Below are 16,429 nucleotides of genomic sequence, written 5' to 3' on the forward strand. Positions count from 1 at the left end.
TTGCTTCGCTTGATCGATTTCTTTCAAATTCTTTTATGGTTTGCCTTTGGAGGCACGAATGCAATGACCTTTTTCTAGGTTAAGGTAGAGATTCTAACGAAAACAGGAAAAGGAAAACGTCCCGAGTTCAAGAAAATCACGCCCAACTTTTTTTTAACTTCATATTCTATCGATGAGCATGAATGGTGAAAATACATGTTCTTTTTTTGTCTCTTTAGGGCTAACAAATGCATGCAAGATGCTTGTGTATTCTCCAGGGCGTGAGGACACAAAAGAGCTCAGTCAAAGGTTGGACTGCCAAACGAGAGGGAGAAAGAAAGGCAGTTTTCTGACCGGAAAATATATGTTGGACTTAGGAACATAATTTGCTTTCTTTGCTGTAGTGGTGGGTCTCTCTCTCTCTATCTGTTATCCTCCCTGTTTACACATACTTTCGTGGACAAAAGCACTTCGTAATATCTATGCAATTTCCTCCTTCTTGATTTGATTCTTTTTAGATGGATCAACGGTAACTTGGTAGCAAAAGCAGAGAAAAAAACCAGCGTCCCAAAAGAGACAAAAGAAAAAGGAGAAAAAAGCAGAGGTGCAAATGGCATTTCACATTCCTCTCTTGCGTTATAAAAACACATCATTGATGATTCCTTGTTTCTGTCTCACGATATTTATCTCTTCCCGAGAGAGTGAGAGAGAGAGAGAGCTAATAAGTAACGGTACTTGGTAAACTGCTTGTCAAGTGCCTCTGAAGCTTGAGAGAGCCTCTCTGTTCTCTGTTCCTGATCAGTTTTCTCTTGGCCAAACCAGAATGCTGAAGCAGCAAGGCCCGTTAAGGCCTCAGGTAGTGTTTTCTTTACTCTTAATTCTACTCCTTTCAAACAGCGAAACTCACCGACACAAATTAGCGGCTTCTCGAGTGTGTTATGGATTTGATCTCAGCATGACCGGGCTTGGATTTTTGCAGACTTGTGCCCTGAGAGTGAACATACACTGTGATGGCTGTAGGAAGAAAGTGAGGAAGCTGGTGCAGAAAATAAATGGTACTTCACCTTCTCTTTGCCCTGGTTCTCTGTTTAAATCAGATTTGGGTAAAGCCATCGTCGCTAGATCTCTGTTTCTCATGAAATGTCTTCGTATAGGGGTGCAGAATGTTTCCATTGATGCGGAGCTCGGGAAGGTGATGGTGATGGGTTATATCGACCCCAGGACAGTCATCAAGAAGCTCGCAAAGTCAGGGAAGCATGCAGAGGTATGGAGAGCTCAAGAAAGGAGCTTCCATAACCAGAACCACCTCAACAACCAGTTCAAGAACATGCAGATTGAGTTCTCCAGCGGTAAGGGTGGTGAGAGAGACATGAATTTCCAAAAGGGTGGTGGGACTGGATATGGATATGGGCAGTTCCAGGCAAAAGGGTCCAATGAAATGATGCAGGTGGTTCCCAAAGCTAAGAAATCGGTCACCTTCGATCTCGACGAGGATGACGAGGACTATGTGAGCGATGATGGTAGTTTCTATGATTCCGATGACGATTTTGAGCTCGATGTGGGTCCTCGCACACCGCGCAAGCCGTCCATCAATGGCAGCCGTGGCGCTCCTCATGGGCAAACAGGTACTAAGGGAATGAAGAAAACCAAGAAAGGCGGTATCTTCAGCATGTTGGGAAAAGGCCATGGCAAGAAAAATGATGGCAAATATGGCAAAGGAGGGAAGAATGACAAATATGGAGGCAAAAATGGCAAAGACGGCTTCAACGGAGGAATTTTAAAGCAAAGTGGGCCAAAGAATGGAGCTATCAACAGAAATTATGGCAATGGTGGTGGTGGAGGCAAGAATGATTGGATGAATGGAACCAAGAAGAAGGATTCTGGCTTTGACATTGATTTCACTAATCAGGGCAGAGGCAAGGGTGGATCTGGCCGTGGCGGCGGCAGCGGCGGTGGGGGGCGCACGGGGCGGGGCCGGGGGGTGGGGGCGGGGGTTCGGGGCTCCGGCACAGCAGATGGGTAACTTCCCGATGGGCCACCAGGGCCAGATGAGGAACTTCCCAGCAATTGAAGGACTACCTGCACCTATGGCCATGAATGGCGGTGGATACGGACCAATGGCAGGCCCAGGAAATGCATACAACCAGCAACATCAGATGGCCATGGCAATGATGATGAACCAGCAAAGGGCCCATGGGAATGAGATGATGAGGCCCATGCCCATGATGTATGGGAGGCCACAACCCATGATGAACTACCACCAGCAGCCCATGTCCATGGTAGCAACAGCAAGAGGATACTCTGATCCTTACACACACATGTTCAGTGATGAGAACACCGACAGCTGCAGCATCATGTAAAGCCTAAGAAGCAGCTCTTAATAGGTTTTGCCCACCCAATTACATTTTGTAAAGACATGAAGAGAGAGTTCATGGTTTCCTGAGCTATCAGTATTGTAATTAGATTGGCGGCTTTCCTTTAAATTTGAAATATGGAAGGTTTAGTATGGTACGTACTGTGCCCAAGTTTGTTATTCTTTTGAACAATTCGCGTTCCTATTGAAAGCTGGCATTTGCATGAAGACTGAGCCTAGCAAATTAATGATGAACATAGACATGAATTGGACATTCCTGGTTGTAATTCATCCGTAATAATGGATAATTTAGAGATCTAAGGAAGTAAATATGAGGCCAACTTTAAAAAATACGATGCATTTGATTTTGGGCTTTCAAAGGTTGTAGGGAACAAATTGAGGTGTTTGGTACAACATTCTCAAATGCTTTTGAGCCAAAGTTAGCATTTTCTAAAGTCCCTTAACCCAATGCAAGTCCCACCCAACTTTGGCATAAACATTTTTTGGGAATGCTGCTTTTAGAGTTATCGAATCATTTTTCTTTCAATTTTACCATATTCCAAATTTAACCCTCAAAATCATTGTACATCTTCCGTATATTCTAGATCTAGTCGCAGGTTTGACACCTTGCTAGCTTGCTAATGGTAGGCAACGGTGACTGAAGGTCTCCAAGGGTCTAGGTTTGCATGGGTTTGGATCTTTAAGGTTATATGACCCTTGGCATTAAAAATCGCCTGTGCCGCCCAAGATGGCATGACCGACCTTGAGAGAGGGTTCCAAAGGTCAAGCAACCTTCGTTGTTGCATCACTTGGGCTGCCTAAGGTCACGTGACCTGAATGCCACCACACTTTAGGGCCTTAGGTCACGTGGCCCTTGGCACTGCCTTGCCTCACCTCACTCTCGATGTTTTGATCATTTGGGAGAACATGGTGGAGCCAGAGGGGGCAATGAGGTTCAAGGAGATCATAAACGAGACCATTCATATTCAAATTGGGATCAGCGCGAACATTGATGGCGATTGCTTGCCGAAGCTGAAGGGGTGAACTCCTCCGAAAAGAGGATGATGGCGTTATAGGAGAAGAGGGATAAGTTCATGTAGAATATAGTGGAAGAGCATAAGAGGATAGAGTGATGATCAGGAAGAAATAGCAGAGAAGAGGACTTTGATTTAGGTGCTTTTTTCACCAAGAGAGAACTTGAGAACAACAGACATAGAGACCACTGGGAGCCTCTTGTTACCAAACATCTTTGCAGGCGATGGATTTGCTTCGGCCAGGCTTGCTTCCAGGATGGGATATCTCCATCCTCCAGTAGCCATGCCTTTGTTTTGCCCTTTCCTTTTTCTATTTCTACTTCAAAGCTACTTTGCAAAAAAATTTCAAGAGTCACTTAACCAAACGGCATCTGTTTTGCCCAAATGGAACTTAAAAAATGTCTAGGGAAATGACTTTCATTTCCGTGAAGCTCTTCCAAACGCACCAATGTAACTCTCTTTTATAATTGCTATTAATAAGTAATTACGAAATAGATAAATTTTCATTAAGTTCTTCTAATGTGAAGTGTACTTGCATGCCTCCGGAATGGTTATAAAGTATGGATCGCGTGGATCAGAGAGCTTTATAGTTGTAACAACACTGCTAAATGGCAATCGTAGCATTTCAAATAAGTAGCATTTTGGGCCAAGATCGTGTAGGCTAATTAAAAATCATCTATTTATTTATGTACTGGGAGAAAAAGCAAGAAATGGGTTCTGAAGAGATATTTCATACTCTCTTATCTAATGCTACTGCACGCATAAGTCATAGTCCAGCTCTTAAATTTGATATAATGAATGCCTAATTTAGTTTTTGGAGAAAAGATTAGAAGTCATATTATTTAATGGACTCTAAATTTAGGTTGTAACTTTATATCTTAAAGTAACCCTTTTGAGAGGTGGATGCCTCAACAAGAACTCAATTGAATGGTCGGGATTAATTCATTATTATTATTTTTTTTATAGGGTGGAGGGGAAGGGCAATTAGGGGTGAGCATGATCCAGGTTGGACCGATCCACCCTAACCCTAAGACAACCCCTATAATGTTGGTCCTCAATTTTTGGGATTGAGGACCGACCCTATTGAGCCCGGACTAAGGACTAGATCGACCCAATGGTTTTGATCTAGTTCCAAAGTCAACTGAAAATCAACCAATAATTTTTGTATTTAAAAGTTAACCAGGGACTAACCAATAATTTTTTTGTTTCATTTTTTATACTCCTTGAAAAAGCGACCAAAAACCAAATTGACCTTATAGGTTCAGCGACGAGCCAGGTCAGAGAAGAGAGACGAGCGGCAAGTGTCAAATGGGGCGCGCGTTGAGCGACAAGCATCATGAGCGTTGAGCACGGCGAGCACCGAGCAACAAGTAGGGCGAGCAACCAGAAGTAAGCGAGGCAAGTGTTGAGTTGCAAGCGAGGAAGTTATTTCTTTCGATCTTGGCAAATTGAAGACTAAGAGAACAAACAAGACAAAAGAGAACGAATACTGGAGGAGGATACTGTGAAGAGTTGTTTATGCTGTTTTGGATGTCATTTTGGACTCCTCACATAGAAATTTTCCTCATTCGTAAATTACGGCTATTGATGCCATAAAAGACATTAAGAGTCTAAGCTATTAAAGAACAATATAAAATTACTTGGACTCCTTACTAAGGAGCCGTTTAATATTGTTGACGTAATTTGACTTAAGGTTTTTTTCTATATAAAAATTATAAAAATTATATTAGATATGTAATATATATATATATATATAATATAATATAATAATATATATAAAATATATAGTCAAGTTGGTTCAGGTTGGATCAATCATAAATTTCTAGGACCAAAGATTAACTCGTACAATACTGATCCAGAGATCTCAAGACCAAAGACCAATTCAATCCTCTTGGGAATTGGACAGGATCAGTAGGGTTGGGCCTGTCCATGGTCGGTCTAGGGTTGACCCTAGACCCATGCTCACCCCTAAGGGCGGTGGCCGTTATGGGGCGGTGGTGAAGGCGAAAAGGACTAGCTGGAGAGAGGAATTGTGAAAATTTAGAGTTCAAATTTTTCTTTTTAGTAAATTTCATTAATTAACGTTAGATTTTATTTGGAACTTCGCCAATATAGAAGGAAAAGAGCACAAATTTGACTTTTAAAAAAGGAAGTCATACAATAAATACTATAAATGTAAATTATTCAATCGTAACGACAAAAGAATCTTTGGTCAGGAATTAAAAAAATAAGGAAACAAAAGAATGGAAAGTTATCTAACTAACACATGTGTGCATGAGTTTGTTTTTATTTATCCTAATTGGTCTTGTTTGGGAAATTATCAAAACAGTCATAAACATATTGTAATTTTTCCAATTTAACCTTAAACCTTTAATTTTTGCTAATTCAGTTTTAAATCTTTTACAATTTACTATTTAGTCTATCCGACCACATTTGGCCGGCCGGTATTGATGTGAATGATGGCCAATGTTCGTTGTTCAACCGAAGGAGACGTGATAATTTTTTAATAATATTTTATTATTTTCTTTCTTTTTCCTTTGTTCTTCTTCCACTAGCAGCGGCCTAGCCATCATGGGTGAGCTAGCCCTTGCCGTTGCAACGTTGGGAGATGCTAGCCCTCGCCAGATCTAGGCGATGGCAAGCCTTGCCATGGCTAGGTGAGCTCACCTAGTGCCACAACGGCAAGGGTCACCCTTGCTGCATTTGGGCGAGGACGAGCCTTGCCATGGCCAGGCGAGACCTCACCTAGCTTTGTGATGGCAAGGGCAAGCCTCACCATGGCTAGGCGAGATCGACCTCGCCCAGCAACGACGAGGCCTCGCCAACCATAGACTTTGGCCAATCGATTGGCCAAAGGAAGAAGAAGAAAGTAAAAAAGAAAAAAATAATAAATTAATAAAAAAATCTGAAAAAATAAATATATTATTAAAAATTATCATGTCGGCATTAGTCAAAGCATCCATGTCGATACTTGTTAGTCAAATTTGGCCGAATGGACAAATTTGATATAATTGTAAAATGTTTAAGATTGAGTGGTAAAATAAAATATTTAGGACTGAATTGAAAAAATTATAATAGGTATAAGACCGTTTTGGTAATTTTTCCAATCTTGTTTGTATCAAGAAATCTCCATCTATGAAGTACATTCTGCAAAACAGCAATTATTTTTGCCTCACGTACGTCTATCCTCGATCAATCATTATGTAAGTGCAACAGGGAGAATTATGGGGAAAAATTGAACCGTGAAAAAATTGGATTGAAGTTTAACTCCGTAATCAGATGTATATGGCTCTAATTTTAAGGCAAATCATGCAGATTTCATGTCAAATTATGTCATTCGATTAGGCAATTTAAGAATGATATTTATGAGGTTATGCCCTACAAATTCCTCAAATTGTGAGATCTCACCTCCCTTAAAGCTACCCGACGTAATTAGAGAAACTTGCATCAATAAACAACCTTTTTGTAATTAAGGCGATACTAAGGTTCTGTTTGTTAATTGGCCAAATAATAGCTACTTCTATTCTTTTCTTTCCTAAAACAAAAAAAGAACGAAAATTCATTTGCAAACTTTTTTATTTCTAAGAAATTTGTTCCTTAGAATAAATTTGGAATAGATCAAAAAATAGAAAAAAAATTACTTTTTTTTTGTTCTCGGGAACAATTCAAAATCAAGCCAAATTTTCCTTCTTTTTTTTTTTTTTTTGCTTTTCTTTTCTTTTCTCCTTTCCCATTGCCGGTTGTCAGCCATGGTGATGGCTAGTGATTGACTTGGGTGAGCTTGCCTAGCCATCAGCAAAGTCGGACCTCGCCAGGCCTCACCATTAACCACCACGAGACTCGGCCTCGCTAGGCTAGGGCGAGGCCGGCCTTGTGCCATTTGGGCGAGTTCAAGCCTCACCGATGGCCTAGTGAGGCTCCGACAAGGTCATTGGACCTCACCTAGTGGCCAATCGCCAATGACCAACTAAAGAGGCCCAAGTTTCCAAGTTAACTATTTCAATCTCGGGATTTCATTTTCTTTTAATTACGAAACGCCTTTTGAAAGGAAGAGAGAGAAATATATGTTGAGAAGCAATGGAAACCTGAGAAAAATATGCTTTAATATAACTTGCGGACTCTTTTTATGAGAAGAACAAAAACGATATGTGTTTGCATTTTAGTTATGTTTTATCACTCTAAGAAGTTATTGACAACATATACCAAACCGTGTATATCGCACTTATTTTTTTCTTCTTTTTGAATTTATGGTAATTCAAGAAATTCTCATATGATAAAAAATTTCAATAGAGTATTAGGTTCAGGACCGCGGGAAATTGACGAACTCACTAGGATAGCTTATAAGAACCTATGGGTCGTGGGTAGGTTGTATGTTAAATTGGGAACAAGTGTCCTATATAGATTTCAAGGAAAAATACAGGATTCATTTGGGAACTTGGATATCTTAGGCACAAGTTGAGTTGACTTTGCAAAACGAAAATTTTCACAATAAACATGGATCATTAACTTTTTGGAGGGTATTAATTAGAGGAAATCCGATTTATCTCCATCTGGGATGAGCCGTTATATTTAACTTTTTCTCAACATAATTTATTAGGGCGAGAAAGGAAGAATAATATTACTACACGAGGACTCTTATAAGACCAATTCTGAAGCATATGCCTACTTAACAACAACAAAAACTGAGAAACAATGACAATGTTACATATAACTATAGTGCCTTTCCTCATTTGCTTTCTCATTACCGGTAAGCCTTTGGAAACTTATGGTTTCACTATCAAACTCATCCCGACAGACGGATTTGACACCACCCACTTTCCTAAGAATCTCACTCTAAAAGAAAGATATCGAAGGGTCACTGAGATATCTCGAGGTCGTGTGTGCCGACTTGAATCCATTTTTTCTTCCAGTTCAATGGACCTGAAGGAGTCCATAGACCATATCTCCAATGCACTACAACCTTTGATTACTGCGAATACTATGAATTATTACTTTTAACCACTCTGACAGTTGGCACACATCCCTATTACCCAACCTTGGTGGTAGATACGGGTAGCGTGGATACATGGATGCAATATGAAGGATGCAACCATCGCTTGTTCTTAACGCAAGGTAACTTAAAAAAAAGTCAATCACAATCATATCGGCCATTACCTTGTGATGATCCCCTTTGTGTTCCTCATCTATGTAAAAACGACATTTGTATGTACGATCTGACTTACATTGGATCTAGAGATGGCCATTGCTGCAGTAGGGGCCAGCTCGGATCAAACACCTTCCTTCCTCTTTCTCGATAAGGGATCTCCCAAAAGATTTTTCAACACCGTCTTTGGCTGTGGTCTGGACAATTGTAACATGGGTTGGGCTAAGAGCGGAAGAAATAACGACATAGCAGGGATATTTGGGTTGGGATTGGGAAGGTGATCTATCTTTATGCAATATATCAATATGATGAAAAACCGCATATCGTATTGCTAGCCTCCGCTTCACGACCATGGCGCTTACTCATTTCTCCATTTTGGGGATGACCCGCAAATAGACAGACATTCTGGCTACTTGACGACCAGATTGATTCCTAACGTAATTTAATACACGGTTAAAAGTTAATGATATTAGTATCAACGGGAAGCGCCTAAACATAGATCCTAAATTTTTTTGAATGAGACCGGACCACACAGGTGGGTTCATTTTGGACTCAGGAAGTCCTCATTCGGTTCTTGTTCAAACTACCTATAAGGTCGTAAAGAGAAAATAATCGAATATTTCGAAAGGCATTATTCTTGGCATCCTCTCCCTCCTCAACCGGGCGATTTGGACCTGTGCTATGATATGCCTCATCAGAATTTCACCGCTCCAAGCATGACATACCATTTTGAAGGAGCTAATCTTTTCCTTCCGCACAGAAATGTTTCCCAGTTCTTTGATGCGAGCTTCTGCTTAATGGTGATGCCCATAAATGACCGAGGACCCAACATACTTGGAGCATTCCAACAGATGAATCATCGGTTCTTCTTCGATTTTACAGCACTCACCGCTGCTTTTGTACCCGAGCGGTGTCGGTTCAATCGAGAATGAAATCAATCAAACAAAGAAGAAGGACAAACACCCCAAACGAATAGGGTCCTCTATCTACTTCTCTTCCGGTAAAGACGACTTCTCATTAAGTTCATTTCTTTATATGCAAACTGTCTACTCTTTGCCTCCTCTAAAGAACATAAAGCTTGCCTACTTGTCGTGGATTATATGGAGAGACTAATATACGCTCTGCCGAATAGCAATTAAGACCAGCCAATCAATGGGGTTTATTCTCAGAAAAAGCTGCTTCAACTTGCCCTCCTGTTCTTGCATCCGGGAAGGGCCAGATCACGCCACTGGATTTAAAGCTACAGTCGACTTCAATGGAGAGACTTTTGAAAGCCCTCCTTTCTGCTCTACGTTAAGGCAAGCAGAACGGTCAGCAGCTGAGGTTGCCCTAACCACGCTTACTGAAACGGGTCCATCTAGAGCATTGGCTGCCAAAGTTTTGGTATGGATAAGAAGAACGATTTAGTTTCTGTCTTACGTAACATTATTTTACTTTCTTCATCCGGAACCTCAATCAAATGAACTGTTTCGATTTGGCTATTTCTTGAGTACTCCATGCTCTTGAATAGACTCATTATGCTAATAAGAGGGCGTTTGGTGATGTTTCCATTATCCGCTTTTTTGTTCTTTTGTTCCCTCCCAAAACTAGAAAGGAACATAAATCTATTTGTGTTCTTCAGTTAATTTTTATATTCCCCATAATTAAAAAAGTAACTAGGGAAAAAATTTGGAATAGAAACAAAAATATATAAAAAAATTACTTTTTTGTTCTTAGGACCAAAAAGAGAAATAAGGTCATTTTAGACTAACAAACTTAGCTTAACATTATGCTTGTCTTTACCCAATTGACACAAGGTTCGGATGAGACCTAAATCCAAATTAGGGTCTCCCGATCTAATCCGAGTCCCCATTTTTTTGAAAAAAAAAAAAAAAGAAAAAAATTTAGAAATTAGATTTTGAGTAATTTTAATAGATTTTAGTGTTAATTTTAGTTTAGAATTAGTTTAGCATAAAAAATGTGAAAACATGTTTTGATGAAAATTAGATTCAAAATTGAATAAGCTCTTAAGGCTTTACCATATGGATTTTTTAATGTTGTTTTCTTTTACAGACAATACTAGGTGCCAAGAATTTGTTGTAAACATCTTTCAAGATAATCTGCCATTTTGAATTTTGTTTTAATAGAAAGTAGGGTGCGTTTGGCCGCTTCACTAAGAAACGATGTTTTCTTCCTTTGAGATTTTGTTCTAAACATTTTTCAAGATAATCTGCCATTCTGCGAGGGTCGGCCTCGCCTTGGCCGGGCGAGCTCGATTGACTATTTTAATAGAAAGTAGATGACTTTGAATAGACCTTTTGCATAACCATCTGTCTTGTGTTTATACAAATTTACCAAACGTGTTTCTATTTATGTTCTATGGATTTCCAATGTCATTTACTTGAAGATTTGATGAGTTTGTTTGATGAGTTTGTGTAAATAAACGCACCAACTCAGGATTGCCTCCTTTCTTCGTTGTTTCATCCTTGCCTATTCCACTAGGCAACATTTTCTTTTCTTCTTGCCGTTAATAAAGTTCAAAAGGTCTATACACATGTTTATTATAATGCCTAAAGATTTATTGTCAATCTCCTCATCTTGTGAATTATAAACTAGTGAGACTCTCTGTTACCATTTCCAGTTGTTCATCTTTAACTAACTATTAAGTTGGATTTTTTTATACCATCTCAGAAAATCTTGATCAGTCAAATCTTTACAAAAGAATGGCTTTATCCAAACAAGAATTGTTAAGTCTCCATAGGCATTTTTATAATGAAACGACAAAAATTTGGAATAGAAATTTTTAAGGTCTTACCAAAAGCAATTCTATTTTTTGTCAAACCTTTTTTTTCTACTCAAAAACTTGTTTGCGGAACATAAATTATTCTCGAGAATGGAAATATAACCATACACACCTTAGTTGATAACTCAAACAATCTAACATATTAATAAAAATGAATAGCAACTTAAGGTTCGGAGACTCTTAGTCACGATAAATAAGAATTACAATTTCTAAAAATGGACGGATAAACACCCTAGCGCCAAAAAGAAAGATAATAAAAAGGATTAAAGGACAGGAAGGGAGAATAAAAAAACCGGTTTTCCCTATTTTCTTTCTCAATATCGGTGACCAATCCGGCCCGGTAAGTCCGGAATGGAGCATTCAGGCCTTGCGAGTTTGGGCCTGCATCCGGCCCAATATAGATTCGGGCCTGAGACGAAGAGAAAGGCCACGTCAGCATTAGAGCACACACGGGTGGCCCCCACTTCGCTGCCTCCGTCCAATCAGCGAACGTCTACAGCGTCACCAGCCATAGCCATTCCCGACCGCCGCCGCGCCGGTCCACCAAAACGCCACCTCCGACGCACTCGCCTCTCTCTCTCTCATCGAAACGCAGTAGAGAGAGAGAGAGAGAGAGAGAGAGGGAGAGAGAAGAGATGCACTCCTTCGGCTACCGGGCGAACGCCCTGCTGACGTTTGCCCTAACCATCCTGGCGCTGATGTGCGCCATGGCCTCCTTCTCCGACAACCTCAACTCCCCTTCTCCCTCCGCCGAAATCCAGGTCGGTCGGTCGGTCGGTCGGTCGCTCCCTCCCTTCTCGTTGTCTTCTCCGCCGCCGCGGTCTTGCTTCCGTCGATTGCGCCCCTCGATCCGTTCCGTCGATGTTCGAGTTTTGAGTCCTAGGTGGTTTATCGGAGGCTGAGCGCGTGCTTCTTTTATTATGTCCGATCAATTCCTCTCGTCGCGATGATGTTCTCTGTAATGTTGTCCTTGATTGATTCTGTGAAAGAACCGGGAAATGCGTGACCTTTATTGCATGGATCGCCTCGATAGAAAATCTGGAGGATTGGCCGGATGCCTGTGAACTTTGATTTTGCTGCGCTTTTTTGGACAAGCTCGTGAAGGTCTGATCTTGGCTGTTTTGGGATCGTAATCACAGTCCACTGAGGAGGAGGTTCCTTTGTAATACCATGAGCTCATTCCCCTGATATCATTTCACTTGTCGAATTCCTTATAGATTACTTCTTTGATGCATTTTATGTCACATCTTTTCAACAGCTTGGATGTTTTGTTTTTCATTTTTCTTGCCTCCGTTTGTATATATAGGTCTTTGTGGGCACTGAAGTGCTCTTTTCTTTTAACGCAAATAGAACTTTGTCATGCTTCTGTTGATAATTTTGAGATGCAGCTTTCTTCTCTTATTTTCATGACTGTACTGTCGATACGTAAGATGATGAATTGGCATAGTGGGTTAGTTGATGTTTTTGTTCATTTTGTTTGATCAATGGATTTTGCAATGCGTGCAGATTTTGAATATTAATTGGTTTCAGAGACATCCTGATGGGAATGATGAGGTATGATGATTTTTCTTGGTTTTTGGCTATCTGCAACAAACATTCATTCTGCTAAAAGCTATTTGGGGGTGCCACAATCAGTAGATTCATTGCTATCATCATTTTGAGTAGTCTGGCAGTTGGGGCTTTCTTGAATCAGCTGGTAATCCGTGCTTTTACTTATGTTCGTGACTGGGTTTGTTATATATGAACATCTTTTGGGTGCCTGTTATGTTTTTATTTCTGATGATACTGGAGTCGAGAGTACTGCAAACTTTACACTGGAACGATAAATTCTTGACTATATGTAGATTGATTCATCTGCGTGTTATATCTGTCTTACCTGGTCATTTGGTCGATCTTCTCTCGTTGTTGTCATGCCTCATCCATTGCTGGCCATTCACATCTTTTGCCTCTTGTATTCACTATGTTTCATGGACCTGTGAGATTGATGTCGTGGTTTACACAATTTTTTTTTTTTTTTCTGAATGAATTTGAATTATTTATTGGTTGACTGGACTTTCTTTTTTTGGTTGGATGCAGGTCAGCTTGACCTTGAATATAACGGCAGACTTGCAGTCCTTGTTTACATGGAACACTAAGCAGGTTAGAAATAGCACATACCATGTAGTTCTTGAAAGTTGTGGCCTTTAGGGTCATGTGAATTTAAAGTACCTATGCAAGTAGGAATCACATCATTTTTCATTAATGGAACTCTGTGCTATTTTCAGAGAAGTCAAGAAAAGAGATTTGACTTAGTCTGTAAAGATAGAGAATTTGAAATAAAGAATTGTGCTACCACAGCCTATTTCTTTATCTGCTTGAAGCCATTGAGCTATATCCTGTATTATAAGTTGAATTTCAAAAAGAAGAAAAATATTATTAAACAGCTGCTTGAACTGTTTGCAGGTTTTCGTCTTTGTAGCAGCAGAATATGAAACCCCAAAGAATTCATTGAATCAGGTAAACTTAGGAGGACATTTAAAAGCAAGAGTTTGGTGATATTTTCTGATCAATGGCATTTTTTCTTCATGAATATGTGAAACCACTCGCATTCACTGATGTTGATGGTGCTAAAAATTAGCATAAATTGCCAATTCGTGGCACATTAGTTATGTAAGTCCCAATGCTTGTGGCACTGGATCACATGAGCTTAACAACCAAAGACTGTGAATATGCTCTTAATTTTCTGTAGAAACATCTCTGAACAGGTATCTTTGTGGGATGGCATTATCCCTGCCAAAGAGCATGCAAAGTTCTGGATCCAGACACCAAATAAGTATCGTCTAATTGACCAGGTACTCCAGTCTTTCTGATAATAGTTTCTAACAAATTTTATCTGAATTGTGATTGTTCATTACACTGAATCAGTAGTTCTTTACACTCTCTTTTAAGACATCCACAGGCCTAACTGTCATTTATCTTTCTTAAAGGGAGGTAATCTTCGTGGCAAAGAATTCAACTTCACATTGCACTGGCATGTGATGCCGAAGACAGGAAAAATGTTTGCAGACAAAATAGTCATGTCGGGGTACCGCTTGCCAGAGGAATATAGATGAGACACAAGAAAGACTTGTCGTGTTGTTGCTGTACCTTAGAGCATTCGTATGGATATAACTTCTTGGAGAAAGTTAGAGTTTAGGCACTAAGACGGCTGATTTCCCAAATTAAAATACACATCTAAAAGAATAGGTAGTCTTCTTTTCCATTCTGGCCTTGCCCAGTAGTGTGCGCATGGCTTGTGATCACATGATTGGGAAATTTTGTGTCTTTGGAACTGCTGAGAACTTGATTACTGGAATTGTATGGGCAATTGTAGGTTTTTAGATCAGTGGAAGCATGCAATGCTCATTCAAGTTAATGCTTATACAACTATGCGAGGAGTACCTTTAGGTTCAACTGGGTGTTTGGAAAATATTTGGTAGCTGGAGCATCCTTCAATTGCTTTGTCGGAAGCTGCCTCTTTCTAGGTCATGCAAATTTTTGTAGCTGTGAGTCACCAACATTTAGCTACCACGGATGTGGTAACTTCCCCCAGTTGGTAAGCTGAGCAGTAAATGTTGGTAAACTATCGGAACGGTTTGTATTTTCGAAACAATCCATTAAACGTTAGTAATCGGCCCAAATGCTACTGACGTAAAAGTATTGGTGATTTATCAATGTGCAATGTTCCAATTTTCGGCTTAATTTTCGGCTCAGGAACAGCTTAATTTTCTCAAAGAGGGGTGGAGGAGTTAGTATTTGATTCTCTTTTTGGGTTATTGCATAGGTATTGAGGCTGGTCTCAGAGTCCTATTCAAGTTAAGAAAATGAGCTCGATCCATCATCATCTGGTTGCAAAAAGAGACAAAAGACAATACCCTCCTTTTCGGCTGGGGATGATGTTGGCCGTCAGTAAAATCCTACTGTCCATCCGTACACTATCCTCTTTTCAGCTGCATGTAGGCCACCTAACCAATTGCCAGGTCACGGAAAGAACTTTGTCAATATGAAATCTCATTGAATGAATTGATGATCCTTTAGCTACCTCAGAACTGTGTACCATCATGTAGATTAAGCCTGAGAAAATGAAATGATTTTGCCTCAATGAACCACATATGTAGTCTTCGACCAAAAATAACCATATATGTAGTCGTTCTAGGCTCAGAAGAGGATAAGACCCATTCCTGGACACCCCAAAAAGCAAAAATTCAGTCCATCAAAACCCATTCATTAGTAGTACCACCCCTGGACTAAGGTGATGGCAAGTATGATCATATCTTCTTTTTTTAAAGTTCAAGCAACATTTCTCATTTCTTGACTATAGTACTATCGGATTGAACTAATCATTAATTGATTTGAATGGACGCGTGATTTTTCTTTCGTCAGTGCTTCTTCTTTTTCATCCGATTTCATGATATAAATTACTTAGAAAATGCACGAACCTTCTAATTACTTATATCAGAAGCGCACTTTCTCAGTCAGTGGTGCAAAAGTTCACTGCTATAACGTCATCAGATTTGTATCTAGAGGAAACATGGAGCACCAAACGGGCTCATGAACAATCATGTCCATGTGACATTGACAGTAAAATATGGATCCATCCGAGGGCAAAAGCGCCATAAAAGAAAGAAAACAAATAACAAAATGGGAAAGTGACAAAACAGAAAGACAGAAGAATCTTTTCTTTTTTTTTAATTTATTTTACTTGGCAATTATTATTTTTTGGTGGGTGTGTTTTTCAGTTGAGTTCTTAGGTATGTGTCGCAACAAAACCAGACATCAATCATTACCAAACAAAAGAAACACCAAAGTTCCAAGATCAGATCTTGCCCGTGTGTACGGCACCAGATCGCTCTTGGGAAAAAGCCTTCCCTTTTAATCTCTCTGCAACACACTTTCCATTCACCACGCAGGAGAAGAACATCGTATCAGATCCAAAAGCTTCTCTGACATATTTGCCTTTTCTTGCTATTTTTTTCCGGCTTCCTCCCCTTTTCCACGGACTCGAGTCTGCACGTAAAAGAAGGTACACCCTTTTCGTCCCTCTTCCTGAATTGTATAAACGTGCATGCAAACGCAGGAAAAAAACAGAAGAGGAAAGATTCGTCGGTGGAATGCATGAA

The 16,429-nt window shown here is 39.9% G+C and overlaps 2 protein-coding genes across 2 annotated transcripts; both read left to right on the top strand.

The window, feature by feature from the left end:
- The first annotated feature begins 647 nt into the window (after nucleotides 1-647).
- On the top strand, nucleotides 648-2,002 carry LOC104417697 (heavy metal-associated isoprenylated plant protein 32). Its single transcript, XM_039300219.1, has 3 exons — nucleotides 648-835; nucleotides 959-1,034; nucleotides 1,134-2,002. Exons 1-3 carry the CDS (start codon nucleotides 803-805, stop codon nucleotides 2,000-2,002), a joined length of 978 nt encoding a protein of 325 aa, XP_039156153.1. The 5' UTR covers nucleotides 648-802.
- A 9,824-nt stretch (nucleotides 2,003-11,826) lies between these two features.
- LOC104415540 (signal peptidase complex subunit 3B) lies at nucleotides 11,827-14,723 on the top strand. Its single transcript, XM_010026867.3, has 6 exons — nucleotides 11,827-12,052; nucleotides 12,798-12,845; nucleotides 13,368-13,430; nucleotides 13,734-13,787; nucleotides 14,036-14,122; nucleotides 14,258-14,723. Exons 1-6 carry the CDS (start codon nucleotides 11,927-11,929, stop codon nucleotides 14,381-14,383), a joined length of 504 nt encoding a protein of 167 aa, XP_010025169.1. The 5' UTR covers nucleotides 11,827-11,926; the 3' UTR covers nucleotides 14,384-14,723.
- The last annotated feature ends 1,706 nt before the right edge of the window (nucleotides 14,724-16,429 follow it).

This window comes from Eucalyptus grandis, chromosome 8, assembly GCF_016545825.1.
Source record: "Eucalyptus grandis isolate ANBG69807.140 chromosome 8, ASM1654582v1, whole genome shotgun sequence".
Taxonomy (NCBI): domain Eukaryota; kingdom Viridiplantae; phylum Streptophyta; class Magnoliopsida; order Myrtales; family Myrtaceae; genus Eucalyptus; species Eucalyptus grandis.